The 20,505-nt window shown below is 41.5% G+C and overlaps 1 protein-coding gene across 6 annotated transcripts in view; it reads right to left on the bottom strand.

Annotated features, from left to right (window-relative positions):
* Positions 1-20,505, bottom strand: part of Fggy (FGGY carbohydrate kinase domain containing) — a 394,333-nt gene that overhangs the window by 68,789 nt on the left and 305,039 nt on the right. For all 6 annotated transcript variants that reach the window (XM_026382510.2, XM_026382499.2, XM_026382516.2 and 3 more), the window contains 3 exons: positions 15,849-15,923; positions 10,780-10,900; positions 4,860-4,954 (listed from right to left, as the gene is read on the bottom strand). In XM_026382510.2, coding sequence (XP_026238295.2) covers positions 4,860-4,954; positions 10,780-10,900; positions 15,849-15,923 — 291 coding nt within the window. The remainder of the gene's footprint in view (positions 1-4,859; positions 4,955-10,779; positions 10,901-15,848; positions 15,924-20,505) is intronic.

The raw sequence follows: 20,505 nt of genomic DNA, 5'->3' as shown, positions 1-20,505 counted from the left end.
AGCTTACAGCGGGTGGGAGAAAGCAAGCGTTTTGAATAATTGAGCTTGCTTGCTTTCTTTCTTTCTTTCTTTCTTTCTTTCTTTTTTAAAGAGAGAGAGAGAGAGAATCTTTTTTTGTAGATGGACACAACACAATGCCTTTATTTTTATATGGTGCTGAGAATCTAATCCGGTCCCCCCCATGCTAGGCGAGCACTCTACTGCTGAGCCACAATCCCAGTCCTGAGCTTATTTCTTTATACGGTACTCCCCTTACAATGATTGCTGAGCTCGTTTGGTCTCTTGTCATTGTCTCCTTGTGTTGATTTTTGCTGCTTGGGATGATTCCTCCACTGCTTTTTTTTTGGAGGAATGGAGGTGGGAGAGGAAGATGGTGGTTCAAGATAAATAGTACTGTTGGAGTTAAAGGTTGTTTTGTATAAATAATCTTGGAAAAAAACTGCCTCTTAAGAAATTACAGAATGCTAATGACATCTGCAGGGGGCATGAAGACAGCAGAACTGCGGAAAACCATTTCACATTTCTGCCTCTTTGCCATTTGATTGGGTTTTCTCTCATGACTTTTGGAAAACAGCTTTTTTAAATTTCATTTATTAGAACATCATTCTATTTTCTCTGCTTAGAAAATGTAAGCATTTTTATAAACTTATATTTTTTTCCAATTTACTGGTTTCCAGGACTTGGGATCTACAGAAGTGCTATGGCTTTCCAGAATAGTGTCTAGTGGTTGAATGGAGGATTTCACTTTTTATATAGATGGGCTGACATTGGCAATCTAAACCAATCATATCCAGAATTGTGTTTTCCAGAATAGTCAAAATCAGAGATATTATTTTTAGTGCACTGACACAGGAATGGGGGTGTGATCATATGGAAAGATCACAGAAGTCAAGACTATATGGATACACAGTTCCGTGAATAAAAGGAGGGGAAAAGACTCTCATCCATGTTACCTCTGCCCCCAACTCCTACTAAACAGCTGAACTCTCACCATGGGAACAGCCTAGCTGTGACCTGATTCCATAGTAGGAAGCTGACTCTGACATGTCCTTACACTCTTTGGAGACAGCTACTTACAGGACAACTTGCTTCCCGCGCAGGACATGTCTCTAGGATATGGCTAGTCCTTCTATTCCTCAGTGAAGATGGATGGCTATGTCAGTGCCCTCCATGAGGCTCTTATTTGAAAAGGGCATCGTAAGAAGATATTAGATGTCTAAAAGGAAAGGAGGGAAGTAAAGGGCAGGGGGGAGAGAGGAAGACCCAGAAAATGAAAATATTAGTGGAAAAAAGAACAAGAGGTGAAAGCTAGTAATTGTCAACATGTTTCCAAGTTGGTAAGAGCAGTGGATCTTATACCTGACTAATCTTTCCCACTAACACCTCACCACAAAATTCCATCCACTGTCCCAAACCCTCCACCTCAGGATTTCCTTGGACTTGACATATATACAAGTTTGCAGTAGCTTTAATAAAATCTACCACAGTGGTTCCATTCTGATACACTGGAGTCACCAAAGGAAGACACAGGGCTCTGCCCCTGGCTGAAGTCTTCCATTCATGGGCCTAATAAATTGGGAAAACCTGCTTCCCTTTCTGTAGGTCTGCAGTCGGTGTCCTCTGAACTCTTCTAGCCTTCCCTTCATCTAATGGATATGACTGGTTTAGATTGCCAATGTCAGCCCATATAGATAAAAAGTGAAATCCTCCATTCAACCACTAGACACGTGACCTCAGACAAGACAATAGTTGAGTTCTGCTGTAATAGTTGAGTTCCTGAAAGGAATTATTTGGTTTCTCTGAAGTCAGGAATGGCAGGTCCTCTGAAGACCGGGCTAGGATCTTTGAAGTTCAAAGAAAAGACTGTTGAAGATCTGGTTGAATCCTGGGGAAGAAGCAATTCTGTTTTACCTCACCATGCCAGAATCTTGAGCTGGTTCCCCAGGCCTGAGCTCACAGGTTGGCTTCTCTTTGAGAGGGGTGAATGAAGCCAAATACATACACTTACTTCTCTAAAGCAGGTCTAAACATAATCATTCTAATGATGTTGATTACACCTGGGAGGACAGCGGAACTTTCGAGCCTCCTCAGCTTAACAGTCCTAGTGGTGGCAATTTTTTCTTATTTAGATATTTAAAAGCAAACAAACAAAACAAGTACCTGGAGAGGACAGGTGATACTGTCTGAGGATGTATAAGAAAGCACTGAGTCAAGACTGTAGGGATTGAGGCAGGTAAATGATGACAGATACAACTTGGGCCTTTCTCATTCAGGGGCTCCCTTTGCTGAGTTACAGGATAACCTGAAAACAATCAGAACAGGCACCTACTTCCTTGGCTTGAGTAGGAGACATGAGCTTGTCTTTAAGATGCTTTGAACCCTGCAGCTGCTACTCAAGTCACCAGTCCAAATATACCGTATCTTAGATTCTGTTCCAAAGATTAACAGCAAATCTCTTGTAGCAAAGATGCCAATGCAGAACTGAGCTCAGTTTCTAATTAAAGGAGGATATCACAGAACTCTTGGAGCTGGAAGCCCTGGTTCTGTCTGTAGCCCTAGCATGTGTGAGGCACGGGGTTCAATCCTCATCAGCACCACGTAAAAATAAATAAATAAATAAAGGTATTATGTCCATCTACAACTAAAAATTTTTTTTAAAAAAGCCAAGAAAATATTTTAAAGAAAGAAGGAAAAAAATCAAACAGTTTAGAAAAAGAATGAGGATTAACATAGGGTATAGATCCACAGAGACTTCCATTTCAATGATGCTTCCACCCTTAGTAACTGTGTGGCCTTGAGTAAATAATTAAAATGTCCTTGCACCTTAGTTTTCTTATCTATAATACAAGGATAGAATGATCTGTCCCAGGCATGGAGATTGTCAAGAGGTGTCTTAGTCTGCTCAGACTGACCTGACAAAATATCAAGAATTGTTGTTCAAATGACAGAAATTTATTTTCTCACAGTTTCAGAGGTTCAAAGTCTGAAATCAGGGTGCCAACATTATTGGGCTCTGGTGAGGGTGCTCTTTTGGTTTACACAGTCAAATTCTGAGGGAATAAGAGCAAACTTTCTGATATCTTTTTGCATAAGGCCACTAACCCTTGGAATCAGGGCTCTGCCCTCGTGATCTCATTTAATTATCTTTCAAAATCTCCTCTCTAAATACCATCACTTTGGGGGTTATGAAGTGCCTTAATAAACATCACTATTATTTTGATTTAACTATTATAATTTATCCCAAGAAGAACAAGACCTCTAGTTGTGAGACAGCTTCTAAAGTTCATAAATTATAATAATAACAATCGACAATCCATTAATATTTCAAGAGTAAATAAAATTTCCATGTGATGTTTTTTGAGAGAGAATCAGTGAAACCAGAAAACATTGGAAATTCAAACATACCCATTTTCTTTAATGGCTTTGGTTAAAGTCTATTAGGTATTCTTAAATGCAGTCTATTCCTTAGAGAAATTTTGGAGTCATCAATTCCAGAGGCTAGAACAGTGTGTAGCCTACCACCTTTCCCAAAATGTACTACAAAAAGCATGGATTGTAGAAAGAGGCTTTTGTATCTAACAGTCTGCCCTTAAGTTTTGTAAGCTTCCTGGATCTGTTGATCAGTCTTTATGGCCCACGAAGGACATTACAGGTGTCAGGAGGTTATAGTCAGGCACAGAAGAGGGTCACGAAATTCTAATTACTGGGCTACTAGTGGAAAACCTGGCTTTTGGCCTTAACCCTGAGACTGTGGGGAAGTCATTAAGTTCTCATATTAACTGCTAAACAAATATCTCTTGAACTCTCCACTGAGACCTGGGAGCCAGACTTCTCCATTCCAGCCTTTCCTGGCTGCTTCATGTGAAGCTAAGCCATTTCTTTATACCTTTGGCTCCTCAAATATAAAATGTGGATAATAGAGCTACGTGGGGACTAATGGGAGCATGTGACCCATAGAACAAACTCACAACAAGCTACTGTCATGAAGTCTTAAAGTATATAAAGAAGTGCAGGTGTGTGCTGCAAAGTGGTTTGGTCACAAGAGCTAGGACACTATCCAGCTAGGATCGGAGCCCAGGTTCAACCCCAGAGCCTTTGCTCTTAGCCTCTCCAGTATCCTCATTTTTCACCCATTTTCTACTATTTTAGTTAGACTTGGACTCTATCCACAAAGCCCCATACGTGCAATGTCTTATGCAATTTGGTGGCAGAAAAAGCTTTGTGTCTTCTGAGAAATTAGTATGTTTCCTCCTTCTGAAAATAAGAATTACGCAACTAATCATGCGTTCTTTTTTTTTTTTTTTTTTTTTTTTGTCTTGGCTGCCAGGAAGCTCAAAGCCAAATTATGTACTCAATCACAGCCACCAAATTGTTTCTTTCTTCCTATATTTTTGTTCCTTATTTCCCTTTTTAATTCTTTTCTAACATTTTTTTCCCTGTGTTTCTTATTGACAGAGGCCTCTTATCTATTTGGAAAGTGACAAGATTGAAATAAACAAAAACAAAATCTGAAGTATGCACAAAAAACCATTTGAGTCTTACCTGTTTCCATTGTGCAAAGAAAAATTATCAAGGGGGGAAATTTAAAAACATAATTTAAGAGCCATTTTAAAGGAGAAAAAAGAAAACCAACAGAAAAACAGAACCAACAGAAAAACAGAACCAACACCAACAGAAGCCAAGTCAAATGAAAACTGCAATAAATATGTCTGAAGCTGGAAGCATTTGTGATTTCCCTGGCTGCAACCTATCATTTCTTAATTATATCCTGTGTGTGTTTTGCAAGATGAGAGCTGCTGTCAAGAGGATCAGCCTCAGACAGAGGAGGGATCAAGGCCCGCCCCCAGGTCCTCACATACCTGCACAGAAGTGAAATCCCCGGAGGCACAGGCACCCAGAATAGCAGCTCCCACAAGAACAGACTCCACCTCTTGCGACAGGACCACAGACATGCCTGTGCGGAACAAGGCCACACCTTGGTTAGGGAGCAGGGTGGGGGCAGTGTGGAGAGCCAGCAGGCAACCCCAGGAGCAGCCCTCCCAGGACCCCCAGCCCCTGTTCCCCAGAATTACCCAGTTCTAAGGGGTTTCACTGGCTGTGCCTGCTGGTACAATAGCCCAGAGCCTCAGGAGAGCCCACACCGTATGTATCAGCTCTGGAGACCTCACAGCCCAGGTATTCCAGCTGCTACCTGACATTTGGTTCAAGTTCAGCTCAACAAATGTATGTTACTGCTTTGTTGGGCCCAGGGAAGCCTGAGCTGAAGCAGACAGTGTCTGTTGTTCAGATCTCAGAGGGGAGATGGATGAGAAAGAGAAGCAGGTCATGCAGGGGGCTGGTTCTCTCTGACTGAGATGTACTAAGAGAAGGGAAGTAGCAAGAGAGGGTGGGATTCTGCTCTCCAGTGGCTTCTTCCCTTTCTCAGTGCACTGACATTGTCTGAAAAAGCCTTCCCTCCAGGGTCTAGGTTTACTTTGTCACTTTGATCTTCTCCTTTCCTCCCAGCCATATGACTCTGGCCTCCTGGCTGTTTCTTGAATATGCTTCTAGGTCCTTCCAGATGCCCACCTGGTAACCACCTTCTCCCCTTCTTCATGTAAACATAACCTTCCCACTGAACCTGGGGCATGGGATTCAAAAATGACAGTGTACCCTCACTTCACCTCCTCCCTCTTTCATCCTCACTTTCCAGCCTATATTGTATTATGTTGTCTAGTGTCTTGTTCCCCATGCCAGAATTTGGGCTTTCTGCCGGCAGGGGCTTTGTCTGGTCTACAGCTGTATTCCTGGTGTTTAGACAGTACCTCCTACATGGAGAGTGATTAAATTACGAGAGTAAGAATTTCTGGGGTAGTGGTGATCACTGTGGACATGGGGCTTACACAGGCATTTGAAGGGTGAGTAGGGGCCCATCAGGCAGGAAGAAGCCTCCATATACCAGCTCCCAGAGGGTTCACGACTAATACAAATAATTCAGGATTCTAAATTGTCAGCTTCTTTACTGACTTCACTGTGTGACCCTAAGCAAGTTGTCTAACTTCTTTCTACCTCAGTTTCCAAAGTGGGTTTCAGATTCTACCCATATCATAGGACTTAAAAATAAGGCATTAAAACAGTACCTACCATATATATATATATATATATATATACTTATTGGGAGATGGCAGCAAATGCCGCAGAGGTAAGTTCTGGAGTGAAATCTTCCTCTACTCAGCATGTGAGAGCTATTTTTCTAAAGATCATCTCTTATCAGGAAAGACCTCTCTGCTATACACTCCTCCTTGTCACATCATTCCTAATTCACTGCCTTTCTTCAGGGCTGGGTCAGCTGCCCAGCCACCACATAAAGGGACCAGGGAGCAGAATTCCCAGAAGACCCGGAAATACCAGTCCCCTGCTGTAAGCTCAGGTGAGTGGGCTCTGGGAAAAACTCAGAAACTGGGTTTGTTTCCTGATTCCACTGAGTCCTTCTGCAAGCTCCTTAAACTCCGCAGTCTTGGTTTCCCCATGTGAAATGGGGATAAAACTTAGCACACAGGTGCACTCTGAGGGTAAACAACAGGGCATACACATGGGGCACAGCACAATTCCTGGCCCATGGTAAACTCTACAGAAATAGTGGCTGGCACTATCAGAATTAGGTGGATGGGGAGCAAAGACTCTACCTGTACTTCACCTGGACTGCAAAGTGCAATAGTGGGAAGGGCAGAGCAGGTTGCTGTTAGCCATCTAGAAGGAAAGGATGAAAACCAGGCCACAATGAAGGGTGATCATGGCCCAATTAGGAGAGGGCACTGTAGACCTTTGCAGAATCCCAGGAATGATGGGGGTGTAATGTGAGCCTGCTACTCGGACTTTTCCCTTGATCTGGGACTTTTTAGAAGCTTGCACCAACAAACACCATTTGTCTTCCAGTCCCTCTTTTCCCTGCCAAAATTTCCCTATGTCTGGGTAGGGAGAAACTACTCCCAAATCCCTCCCCTTGGAAACCAGAGACCAGAGTGAATCTAATGAATCCCCTATCAGCTCTCAGGTTGCAGCCCAAAGTGCTCCAGAGCCAGACTGCCAGGGTTTGAACTTTGGCTTCTTCACCAACTTAGTTGTGTGATCCTGACTTCTCTTTGTGTGTGTGTGTATGTGTTTTTTTTTTTCTTTCAAAATGGGATTCAAATTCCAGCTTAGGGTTGCTGTGAGAATTAAAAGAGCTGGTGAAAGTAAGGCACCTAGTGCTTGACTTGGAGAAAGCACTAAATTAACATTAGCTGTGATAATTCTTGAAGTTTCCCTATCTGTGATGTTTCTCCTCATCCTTTTTTTACCCTGGGTAGAACAACCCATTGCTTCCATCTGTCTCTCAGACCAATCCTACCTCCTCCACATATCTCCCCACTTGCTTTGAGCCCTGAAAGATGGGCCTTGTCCTCTGGCAACATCCTTGACTAGACTTCTGCTGGGCCACTTCTTCATATGACCCTCAGTTTCTAGATACCACTAGCTCCCTGGAACTCTCTAACCCTGTAAGCTTAGGGGTACAAACACTGCTGGCTGCCCCAGGGGACTTCTTGATGGTTCAGGTCTCCCTAACCTCTGCTCACACCTCTGTAAATTGATCCCTTATTCAGCATTTCTCCAGTTAACCCGACTTGAGTGTGCATCTGTTCTCTGCCGGGACCTGAATGACCCTGACAACTCTGTCCTCTAGGTTCCCACTCTACTCTTTTGCACATTGGTCACAGGACCATGATGAGCACCTTTTCTGTTTTATAACAAAACCCTCTGTAGGGCATCATTCTCTTTTTGCATCCCCATGTGAAGCACAGCACTTGATAGGCTGGTATGCTCAGAGAATGCGTTGCAGAGAATAAATGAATGAACAAATGATTAAAATAATGAGTAAGACAGGAAGAGGAAAACCCCCATGCATATTGTCAGTACTAAAAACAAAATTTAGAAGAAGGAACATTTAGTCCCAAGTCACTGGGGGAAAACCTACAATTACTTAGTACACACCAAGTATTTCTTGAAACCACAGTTAACTAAGTGGCCGGGGCACCAAGAGATTCTTCCCAGTGTTGGTATTTCCCAAGCTGGCAAAGCCCCATAGAGCATGCTGTTCCTAACACAGGAAAGATTTTGCTAAAAAAAAAAATATTAAATTGCTTTTTCTCTACCATCCCTTCTTCCTTTTGGTGTAGGGCTGCCTGGAGGGGAGAAGTGATGTCATAGATACAGATTCTACTGGGAATGAGGCACAGGGTTCATTGTTAACCAACTCCCAAGCATTAACATATCTATCCCTCAGCATGATCTACATGAGAGAGATGATAACCTTTCTGTCTTCCACAAGAGGGAACTGAGGCTCACAGAGGTAAAATAACTGGTCCTGAATCACAGTCCTGGCTTGTTGTTCTTTCCACCTCTCTGTACCATCTCCAAAGAATCTTACAAATTCTACTGTGTTTTTTTCACATGTATTTCTGAGCATCACGTACCATGTCCTCTCTAAATCTTTCTTGGTAGGAAAATTAGAGCAATCACAATGTTTAAAAGCACCAAATGCACTACCTATCCACAGGCTGCTGTGTATGGCCACTGTGTTCTCAGGGCCTTTTACAGGGACAAATGCAAATGTGTTCCTTTTTTTGAGTGCTGGGTGAAGGAGAGGAAGAGGGGGGCCTTGCCTGGAATGTGAACTATTTTATCTGATGCATTAATGAGTTTAGCAGAACCCAAAGCATTTAAAGGCAGATGCACTTTGCCATCACTTGTCAGTCACAGGCTTCCAAAAGCAGAGGAATTCCAGGCCAAAGAAAAGGTCCCTTTGTCTATAACTGTAACTGGTGCATAGTTAGAGACAAAGGGTCCAGTTTCAATCTGAATCCAAACAACGATTAACAGCCTTTTCATACAGCAGTCTGGAGAAGAGCAGTTTCCAAAGCCGAACTTTCAGTGAAATGGCTGCAGGCCTTGCTTCTGAGTCAGCTGAGGGTATCAGACTTAGAAGGTGACCCGTTTTCACAAAGGCTGAGATAGTGTCCTGGTCACTCTGGATTGCCTGCTTTCAAGGGCCCTGATTTCCTCATTCCATTGAGCAATATGTTAACTCAAACCTGACTTCTATCTTCCTTCCTACATCCAGGTGGATGTGTTTTTGGCTATTTGAAGCTGGAAATTGGAAGATCACAAACCAAGTTTTAAGTCTGAATCTTCACTGAACCAATCAGCTGATTTTTAGAAAATTAGGTAATGTGGGCCCCTTTTCTGGTCTTTCCTCTTTGTGCTTCAGTCTTCCAACCACTCTCTATGGTCCATTTCCACAGGTTTTGAACAGCTTTGTAAAGGGATCATCATCAAATGGTTACACCGGAAAAGTCAAGAAACCTGGGTCAGCAGCAAAGGGATAGTGGGTACAGACGTAACTAAATTACACTCCTCCTGACCCATCCCTTACTGGCTGTTTGACTTTGGAAAAGTCAACTTAATTCAAATCTACCATCTTCAATGGTTTGTGTGTAATGTCTATTTTCTAATTTCCATGTTATGGGAGGATCAAATGTTTATAGGGTGATTCACACTGGCACATAGTAGGAACTTGTTAAATGGAAGTAAATTCTACACTTCCCAACCTGATAGGTTGACTCTTAGACTATACATTTTTATCAAATGTTTTCTAATTTGTGCCTCAGTCTACTTATCTCAAAGATGGGGATAATTAGCCTGTTGAGCTTCCTCTTAGAGTGTATAGGGATCAACAGTGTCTAACACATTAGATAAAGCTCTTTTCTGCAGGAATCTGCATGGCCTGGAGGAGAAACAGGATATGAGGAGGTGAGAGATTTGAGTGAGCTCAGAGATTTGACTTGCTCAGCTGTTAGAGAAAAGGAGCCCAGGCAACAGGGGCCAGAGAGGGTCATGATGAAGGCCATGGTAGAGTGGGATATCATCAGGCTAGATATAAGGCTGGGGAAGAGTACAACCCTCCCCTATTTCCCTCCCCTCTCCTTGTTCTAGTGCCTCCCAGGGATGCTTCAGGAGACACTAGGGGAGAATGAGCAAGAGAGGTATAGGTACTGGGTCCAGAGAAATGGGAGTGCAGGCCTGTCAGTAGGGCCCTTTCCCTGGGTCCCAGGGGCACTTACTAAGAAATTGCTCTGCCACTGTCTTCCCTTGTCACAAAGGGTCAGCCCATTACTCTGGATTCCCTCCATTTGTGTTATGATTCTGGATTCTGATGAGCTGAGAAGGAATCTAAGGATGGTGGGCTCCTTGGGTTCAAATTCCCAGTTTGTGGCCAGGTCCCAGTTGCCACAGCATCTTTCTAATCACTTCTTCTAGATCACATTGGCCTGCACTGTCACAGGTTCAAAACTGGGCAAAGTTCCCACTGGGTTTTCAAAATATCCTATGATTTACTCAGAAGTTCTTCAACATTTTGTTTAATGAGTCTTTTTGTTCTTTGTCTTCCTCAATAGATCTTGAGCTCTATAAGAGCAAGAATTATGTCTTTCTTTATATTCGTATCTTCAATATTGCCTACAATGCCCGAATCAAGAGGTACTCAAAATTGTGGAGTAAATGCTGGAATCAAAATCTAGCTCTTACTGACCTCTCTCATCTCATTCAATAGTCAATTTCCCTATGATGAACATAAATCCTCAGAGTCATCTTAATAACTTGACCCATCACCTGTATCCTCCTGTTCTCAACCTGCCCAGCACTTGGTAATGTCCAATGGCCGCCAAGCCTAAAATGACTTTCTCTCTTCCTCCCCAGACTTACCAGTAATGTCTGCATGCATCTTCACAAAAAGAGGATTCTTGCTCAGGCCCCCACACAAGAAAAGAGTACTGATGGAGTGCCCTGCTGCCTCCATGGCCTCTATAATGAAGCGGGTCCCAAACTTAAAGGGAAAAGCAGAAGAAACCATTAGTATGGTAGCAAAAGTAAATGATAAGGAACATTTGCTAAGTGTTTGCCCCATGCTTGACACTGCACCGATAGCTTTGTACACACTGTCTCAGAAAGCTCAGACTCAGAGAGCCTGTGTTGCCTATGGGACACAGTTAATTGCTCACAGAGTGGGAATTCCAACCTGGGCCTGCCTGACTTCAAAACCCTCTCAATTACTATAGCATTTACTTTTATCAGTAGTTACATGACACTAACAAAAACAGTTGATGTTGTTAGCACAGTTAATGCTAATGCAGCTCACTCAAACATTTGATGAGAATCTACTGTGGCCTGGGCCTCTGTGCCATACTGGAATGGAGTAATTGCAATGTTGCTCCAAAATGAACAGAGCTGGTGGCACCCGGATCAGTCCTCTTTAACTAAAGGGGAACTAAAGAGTTTTTTTTTTTTTCCTGAAAAAATGTGCCTAGGGAGTCCAGTAGTAGGGCCAAGAAAAGAGGGCTCTAATTTCATCAAGAATGTAAACCTTACACTGACAAAGGCTGAAACCTTTGTTATCACCTGAAACCAGATAATAGTTTTCTAATAATGAGGCTTCTGGAACCAGAATCCATTTCCAGTCAGTCTTCTGTGGCAAACACACACTCTGGCTGGCTCAGGGTTTCACTGCCTTTTCAATTCAGTTCTTATATCTCAGCCCTTCTGTCCCACTATCTTCTTGATGTGAATTACCTTTATTCCTGTCTTGTACAGTTTATTAAATTTGGTAAAAACCAATACAGTTTGAGAGGAGGACTACACTTCTACTATACAACTTAGGAATATGGGAGTGAATTTTAATGTACAATTCTTTATTTTTGGCTAGGTTATTCAAATAGTTGAGGACGACAATTCGTTTGAAAATTCAAAAAAAAAACAACTAGAAGTTCAAAATTCATAAGGTATTTTGAATAAGGATTAAAAACAAGAAGATGAACTGGAATGTGACCCTAAGGAAGCAGCCACATGGTGATATTTGAGGGTGACTCAGGAGAGAAATGTAAAAGAGGATTTTTTTGTTGGCTAGAGAGTCCTTGAAATGTTTCAAGTCTGAGCAATCCAGGGAGATGGTAAATCCTAGGTGTGACCATGGGAGTGAGTTGCTGAGGAGGAGGGAGGAACAGGTCAGGGAGATAGGAAGATGGAGGATCCAAAGGCCCAAGTGCAAGGTTTCAGATGGGGGGCCACCAAGAAGGCCAATCTGGCTGGAGAGAAGATAGAAGCCACTGTCATGGCTTTTGGTAAGAGTGTGAGTGTCACCAAGCAGTTGGTACCCAATACATAGAGAAGAGGAAGTTTAGCTTAAGGATAAGAAGATCAGAAGAAGGCCCAGGTTTGGGCAGTCAGCACGCTGTAGCCTGACCTCAGACCCCAGGGGTGGGTGTAGGGCAAGTGCAGCTGCCTCCTTTGACCAGGCTGCTTGAATGCTGACTCCTCTGGGCAGGGGTGCCTCTAAGGGGGAGAGAGGTCAGTGGGTGATCTGGGGTCACTGGATTTGAAACCTCAGTTGATTTGAAGTAAATCATGAGGGACAGGGCTGTCATGAGCAAAGGGCACAGCAGTTCCTGCCCAGAGGTCTTCAGGGTTTGCTGAAGGTACTCAGGAATCTGTTAAAAATATGGATTAGGTGAAACCTGGGTCTCCAAAGATAATCCACAGATGGTGCGTGTTTAGAAAGTTAAAACACGTTGTACTGCATAAGGCCAGATCCTGCTTACTGACTATGGCTGATTACCCCCAGATGTTCTTTCTTAAGCTTTTTGGGGGGTCATGAACCCCACTGAGAACATGATAAAACCTACTGACCTGCCCAGATAAAAAAAGTCACACACAAAGTAGTACTAAACATAACTTCAGGGGGTCAACAGATGCCTTTAAGTCCTCCAGGGATCATTTGATGCCCATAGATTCCAGGTAAGTCTGGACTGCTCTAGGGGCATGGATCCTTAACAGCTAAGAGCAGCAGTTTTGAATTTAGTATTTAAAAAAAAAAAAAAAAACTGAGCTGTTCTTCAGGAATTTCACTTATTTCTCATATCTAATCTTTCTAAGACTCATTTCTTGTTTGTTAAATAGTAATAATAATACCATATTCATTCAGTTAAAAATTCTATGGAATATCAAAAATGACAATGTGAAAAAAAAATAAAAAGTGTGGTCTGAGACTTGATAAAACAGTAATATATAAGTTACAAGCTTGCTGCTCTAGGAAGCTGGGCTGGAGCACCTGGAAAGTGTTTATGGATGAGGACTCTTCTGGTGATTAGCCATATACTAGGCACTCCGCTAGGCCCTTTCATGCCATTGCTAATGGTAAAACAAATTCGCATACCGCACATTGTTACCCTGCTTAGGAGTTATGTAATTTCCCTAAGAACAATATGTCTATATGGGAAGAAGTATAGCTACTTCCCAATTTGCATGGGAATACCGTGTGAAACTGATATTTCTAAAACCAGGGAGGTAGAGCCACATGATTAACAGGCCTAAGTCAAGAGTAAGACAAATCATATTTCCTGAGAAAAGCAGAGGAAGAACCTGAACAAGAGGCACTCCCTGGAGGGGCTGTGACAGCCTTGCTCCCCTGTGTGGCCTGGTTGACTGGAACTTCCCAGTCTGGTGGTTCCTTACAGGGCATTCCTTTCTGGTATCCCAGATTCCCAGACTCCACAGTGTACTGCTCCACCTCCTGGAATGCCCCACCAAAGGGCTTTGTGCCACAATGATTTTGTGCTCACCTTTCTGGAAAAAATGTTTTCACTGAGAAATTTAAATTAAAATTAGGCTACTCCACTGAGAATGTACAGAACCGAATGCAAATCAAGAGACTTCAAATGCAAATAGTACTTTTTAAGGGCTTGTTCTGAAAAGAAAACTACAGATGAACAGGCTATGGATGAACTGGGTAGTTGACAGGTCTTTCAATGAAGCATGAGCAAGAATTTTATTGCATGGAGGGTTTTGCACAGTCTTGAGCTAATTTTTCTCTTTCATTTCATTCCATTCCTATAAAACACCAACCATGGGTTTAAATACAGAGAGGAATTAATTGAATTTATTAATGACAAATAGGTATTAAGACAATATTCAGGACCAAGGAAACAAAAACAATTTTTTCAAGGTGGAAATTATGGGAAAATATCTATTGTCAGACTGCTTCATTAAGATGCACAGTTTTGCCTAAAAGATCAGCACACTCAGATGCTTTTGCAAAAGACACCTCCCAATTCAACTGAGTCCATAATAAAACCTTATGGAGAAATCTGTCCTAAAATACCTTTCTTTCATGATATACAAAGATCATTAAGACAATGGGCAAAATAAAACAGTCACTTAAATACACTAAGGCACACTCTTTATTTTTTCTCTCCAGCCTACATTATGTTTAACTTCACTTTCAAATTCTTGAACTTCTGCTGCAATGTTCTTACTGGGAAAGGGACCTCTGTGAGAAAATCCGGGCCAAATTAACGATGTTTTCTAATATGTGTTAAGTCAAAACTATTCTCGGGAATGCCAGGATGTTTATTTTATCCAAGTAGATTTTACAAACAGATCAAAGAAAACTACAGCGTGGTAAAGTAGAAAGAGCAGGAGCCTGGGAGTGACATGGAGAGAGGTTCAAATTCCAGCTACCATGCATGAGCTGTGTGACCCTGGCAAATAGCCTGCCCCTTGTCTGTAAAATGAGGACAATACCGTTGACATATAGGGTTACAGTCCTAAGTCACAGAGTAAGACTGCAGTGCCTGGTACAGAGTTGGAGTTCCCAAGAGGTCATAGTCATTACCACTAAGAGGTGACGACCCTGAGCCCAATCTGTTTGACCTTGTCCTTCACATCTACCTCTTAGCAGTATGCTCACAAAACTGAGCATTACACAGCTTTGATTTTCCAATATTATTCACTTCAATGTAAGTGACTCATTTTGCTAAAAGACTTTTCATTTAATAACGTTAACAAGTTAGAAAATAAATGTTCCTCAATACTTCCTGTATCTAGTTGTATGCATTCCCCTTCCAGCTCTGCCATGCACTGGCTATGTTGCCCTGATCAACACTGAGGCTTTAGATTCTAATCTATGAAATGGGGACTATAATATCTACTTTTACAGGTTGAATCAGATAATGGGTGTGTGGTATTTGACATAGAGCCTGGTATATAATAAATTCCCACAAATTCTACTATGTATTATTATGATAATCATCATCACTTAAAAAAAGAGTAGTAAATAATTGTCTTTACTAATGTAGGTTTTCCTTTTTCATCATAGTGTTTACTTCCTGCAGTTTAATAGGTGGCAGAACCATCTCTTTTTGACCAAGTGGCCATGCAAAAAATAGTGTGATTGACTTCACCGAAGTGGCTAAACTATTAAATCAATAAGGAGTGGCTTCAGGAAAACACAATTAAGAGGTATATAATCTGAAAGGACTATTTAATCAACTTGGCTGATTCCATACTCCTATGTAGTGGCATCAAAGAAGGCATATTCCTTCAGTAGTTGGAAAGTTCTGTTCTCTGTTGTATACACATGGCACCTGGACAAACCTAAGTGTTAAGAAAGTGCTTGGTGATGGGAGGATTAGATGAACTTTAGATAAGGCAAAGGAGGATTAGATGAACTTTAGATAAGACAAAGAGGTGGGAAAGGAAGGGAGGGGCATGATGCTCAAAGACTGTAATTCCTTTCAGTTTCACTATGTAAGCTTATTAGCAAATCAAGCAAAGACCTTTATCAACTTTTCCTTCCAGAAATACTGGCATCTCTTTTTGGCAAGTTCTCCTTTAATTAAGAAACTCTGTCACAAAAGCATCTGGTGTATCTTGGGAGGCTTGTGTCTCCGAGTACATTGATAATCCTAAATTTCCTTAAAAATGACATTAAAGTTTCTTACAGCAATGGCTTGAACTGTGGCCAGGTAGAGGATGGCAAGATCATCGAGGTCCTGAGATAGTTTCAATCCAGTGACCTGTAGGGAGGAAGAAGAAGAAAAACGAAGGAGATGGCCAGAAGGAGCTGCCATTGATACAGAGAATTCCCATGAACTATGAACATGTTAAATGTGTTTTCTTGCAGAAACAAGTTCATATGCAAATCCCCCTTTTGTTAGCTGAACGTGGGATGCCTACTAAATCATTTAATCTCCAGACCTGGGGAAAAATGTATCCTTTCCTCCCAGCAAAAATGACTTGCCTTTGGATTAAGCCAAAACGAAACAAAATAAATAAAACAATAGGAATATAATGTTTGATATTTCTTAGCACAAATTATATATCTTTTTTATTTTAAAAAATTCTTACAAATACCTATTTTCTGTGACTTACAAGCAATCAGCATGTGAACAGTGGCATTCTCATACTAGATGATCATATTCTGAATTCTGCTCTTGTCAGAATTCAGTGTAATAGTGCCCAAGGGGTATTCAGAATAAAGTAATATGTCTCCTATAAATGCTATACTTACTAAGGGATAATTTAGAATCTGTGGTTTGTAAGGGAATCCCATTAAAGTCAATCGGAACCAGATGCTTATATGGAATAGGACCATCTCTGAGAGATTTTAGGACTGAACAGGATGCTGGATTTGGGGGCCATTAAGACTGTTCACAGTCTCACCTTTACATCTTTCATTCTTCCAGGTCTTCTTGTGGAATATGCCTAGAGGACAAGAGCTGGTGGTTTCATCCGGTCCAGCATGAAGTTTGTGGGCATCAACCCTATCATTCACATTAGATTTTCACATTATAAAATTAATTCACATAACACTTATTTACTCAGGTTATATAGTATATATGGTCTTGAGCTCAACCAGATGTGAATATGTAGTTTGCAGCACAATAGAGTGAATGGTCTACCTAGATTCCTGCCCTTCTTCCTCTCTGACTGCATTTAATTTCTTTCTCTAGACTCTGCCCCTAACCAGAATTGGGCTATTGCAGGGAACAGACACCATTCAGTTACTCCAATTGGAAACCTGAGAGTTCCCTTTCTTGCCTTCTCCCTTACTTTCCATGTTTAAATGTTTCCAAGTCTTGCACGTTTGACTTCCCCTACCTTTTCTGACTCCATTCTCTATTCTCTATCTTTAGAGTTCTTCACTTCCTTAATTCAGGCCACTGTGATGTCTTTCCTGATTGCTGAGCTGGAATCCCTGAGCAAATCTCCCTGTTTTTAACAGTGTTCCTCTCTACCATGGAGCTAGAGAGATTGTTCTCTTGTGTAAATCTAATCATGTTATTCCCTATTAAAAATTCTTCCTGTTGCCTTCAGTTCATGGCAGAAATGCCTGTACTGTGTGTGTATCTTCCTGAGCCCACCCCTGCTCACCTCCCCAGCACCTGTTCCTGTCCTTCCTTACTCAGCATCCTGTCCCCCTGCTCTTCTGATTCTCTCTTCCAAGTATGCCAATGAGGGGATCCCTAATTTCAGTACAACTACCTGATGATGGCTTTTTATTGGCAAATTATTGGGTACTACATAATAACTATGGCTTTGATTCTAACACACAGGCAGACGAAAAACTGGAAGAAAAGATCAGAGAAGAATTCTGGGGAATTCCTCTTCCCAGGCCAATTTTATAAAGGAACATACCTCATGAAGTTGTGCAAGGACCTAAACATATGGTAAGAATGCTGGAACTAGGAGAGAACCTGAACAATGCTGAGAATAGAGGACTTCATCTCACAGGTGAGGAAACGGTTTTCCCAAGGGAACACAGAGAATGACAAACCTTGCCTGTATCCTTCACTGCAGTATCTCTAAAGCCTAGTGCTGTGCCTAGCACATAGTAGACATTAAATTTACATTTGTGCTATATGTAAACTAGTGACAATTCAAAGTTTTCTCCTTTTGAATGCCATTCTCTCTCCCAGGATCTTATCCTTCCCTGTCAATTTATACAACTATAGTTGAACAATATTTATTACTTGGCTCTTCAAATACTCACAGGGAGGAGAAGATATGTGTTCCATACCCCAGGAGGAAAAAATCACTAACTATGTGCTCTCAGTTCCCCACACCCCACACTTACCCCTTTCAATCACAGGAGTGGCTTATATGAGATTGGGGTAAAGGCTGGGTCCCAGGCACTCATATGAGCCATTGTGTGAATAAGAAACAGGTACACAATCTAGGAGAATTAATTATAAAAGGTATGGTCCTGGGGCAGGACCACTAGTCATGAATGAGTCTGTGCTTGCTCTCTTTCCTGTTGTTGTTGTGTTAGGGAAGCAACTGGGCCACAGCTTAGAGCTCTCTTCCAGAGCCAGGCGAGGAGGCTGCCTCCCTCTGGCTTCCTCTCTCTGGTCATCAATTGGAAGTTGATCAGTCCATGATCCTCTATGCACTTGATCCACACTTGGGTCCTGAAGAACAGGTCTGGATGGATAATGTGTGATGGGGGTGCTGATAGAATTTCACCTTGTAATCAAGAGGTATTCCCCTATCAGTATTTATTAGAAAACTTAGTGCTATGAATTATAATATTGACAATATAACTGGTTCTTCTCAATTAGTAAGAATCCATAAGTGAGAGGGGATGTGATGTAGTTGAATTTAATTTACTTAATCCCCAACAAATATCCATACAAATTTCCAGAAAACATTAGTATTTGAGTAGAAAGATATCATAGATCCTTCTCAAAACTTCCACAGAGGAGGAGCTCAAAAATCATAGAGGAGAAATGGGAAGGGTTTTTTTTTCTTTTCCCTAGACATTGAGAATGAGGTGATCAATGTATGTAATGGAGTACTAAATTTAACTCTTGAGCTTGCTAGTAGTTATGGCCAAAAGGAATACATATAGGTAACATAGGTTTTCTTTTCCTGATAACTAAAACACAGCTGTCATTCAAGGAGACAAAATTATTTCTATGAAGAATTCTAGTAGGGTTTTTTACATGGATCACAATATAGGAGGTATTAACTATCAAAGGAGAAGCAGAGTACACATTCCTCCAAAGCCATTCCCAATACCTGCTGACCACTAATACCAGAGCCATGGTGCAAAATGACTTAGGGCAAGACATTTCTGTCTGAAGTATAAAAGTACTGTGGTTTGGGATCCTGCTTCCTGACATTTCATCTGATATGCAGATGGAGAAAAAAGAAGGGCAGATGACCATTAAGTCTATTTATCTCAAATTCCAGGAACCTCAGCCCTGCCCAGGCAATTCCAGCCTCTGATGGAACTTTCTACAGAGTGCTTGCCATGTGGACCACTTGGGAGGATAAAGAACACCTGAGGAGCTGTCCTGAAGGAGAATGGCTGCAGTGTCCTGGGGGAGTATGGTTTTGTAATGGTTGAGAAGGCTGGGATGGGCCAGTGGATGGCTTAATGGATCCACTGATAAGAGGAAGTGGGGAGGAAGCATACGTAGAAGGAGTGTGTTTAGAAATATGTATGTGCCTATTTTGAATATTTAGGCAAGACAGCCAAATGTATGAGGAAGCACCCACTGGAGACTTGCAATGATAAGCACATTTTATTTATGTTTGGCTATTATGTAATGGAGTGGAACTGTAAGAGAAAGCATTTAATCCATATTCTGAGACACGGGAACTGTTCGTATGGTGGCCAAAACATACAAACAACTAGAATGGGTAATTCAACATCCTAAATTGTCCTTCTCAAATGGAAACCACAATCTAGGTGTTCTGACACACCTTGCCTGTATCCTTCACTGCAGTATCTCTAAAGCCTAGTGCTGTATTTATCCAAATACCGGGAATTTTAAGCTTAGAAAAGAAGTATATATAAATGGAAAGATGATGTATGTTAGAGCAAGATACTTGGGTTTCAGTTTTGATGCAGCCTGACAATTGTCAGAGTTTTATAATCTCTTTGAGCTTCATTTCTTTCATCTGAAAAATAGGGATATGATACCGCAAGGCCTTTTATGAGAATTAAATGAGATCTTATTTACAAAATGCCATGTTTTTCCAGCAAGCTGCAGTGTTGCAAGAGCATCCTCTGGTGCCCCGCAGTACCCACTGTGTGTACATAAATAGCACTTATTAATTGTTCATTTGCTTTCCCTCTTCTTCTCCCTTTCCCATTTGCTTTTATTGGTGCACTATACTTGTACACAGGTTGGGTTCATTTTGACAATCATACTTCCATGGAATTTTACTCCAGTTTAGTTCCCAGTGTCTCCTCTTTTCCTTCCCCTTCTCACTCCCTCTATTCCCCTTCTTTTACTACACTGTTCTACTTTCTATTCATCTATATGTTTTTAATTAGGTGAGATTCACTATGATATATTTATACATGCACATAGGGTAATTTTGTCAAATTCATTCTGTATTTCCTTTCCCGTCCCTCCTCCCTCCCCTCAATCTCCTTCTACCCTTCCCTCAGTCTTCATGATATTTGATCCCCGCTTCCCTATTTACTTTGTTCTAGCTTCCACATATAAAAGAGTACATTGAAACTTTGATTTTTCTGAGTCTGGCTTATTTCACTTGGCATAATACTCTTCAGTTCCACCCATTTACCAGTAAATGCCACAATTTCATAATTTAATTTTTCTTTATGGCTGAGTAAAACTCCAT

Source organism: Urocitellus parryii, chromosome 11 (genome assembly GCF_045843805.1).
Source record: "Urocitellus parryii isolate mUroPar1 chromosome 11, mUroPar1.hap1, whole genome shotgun sequence".
Taxonomy (NCBI): Eukaryota; Metazoa; Chordata; class Mammalia; order Rodentia; family Sciuridae; genus Urocitellus; species Urocitellus parryii.
Note: the sequence above shows the minus strand (reverse complement) of the source record. Positions and strands in the feature narration are given on the sequence as shown.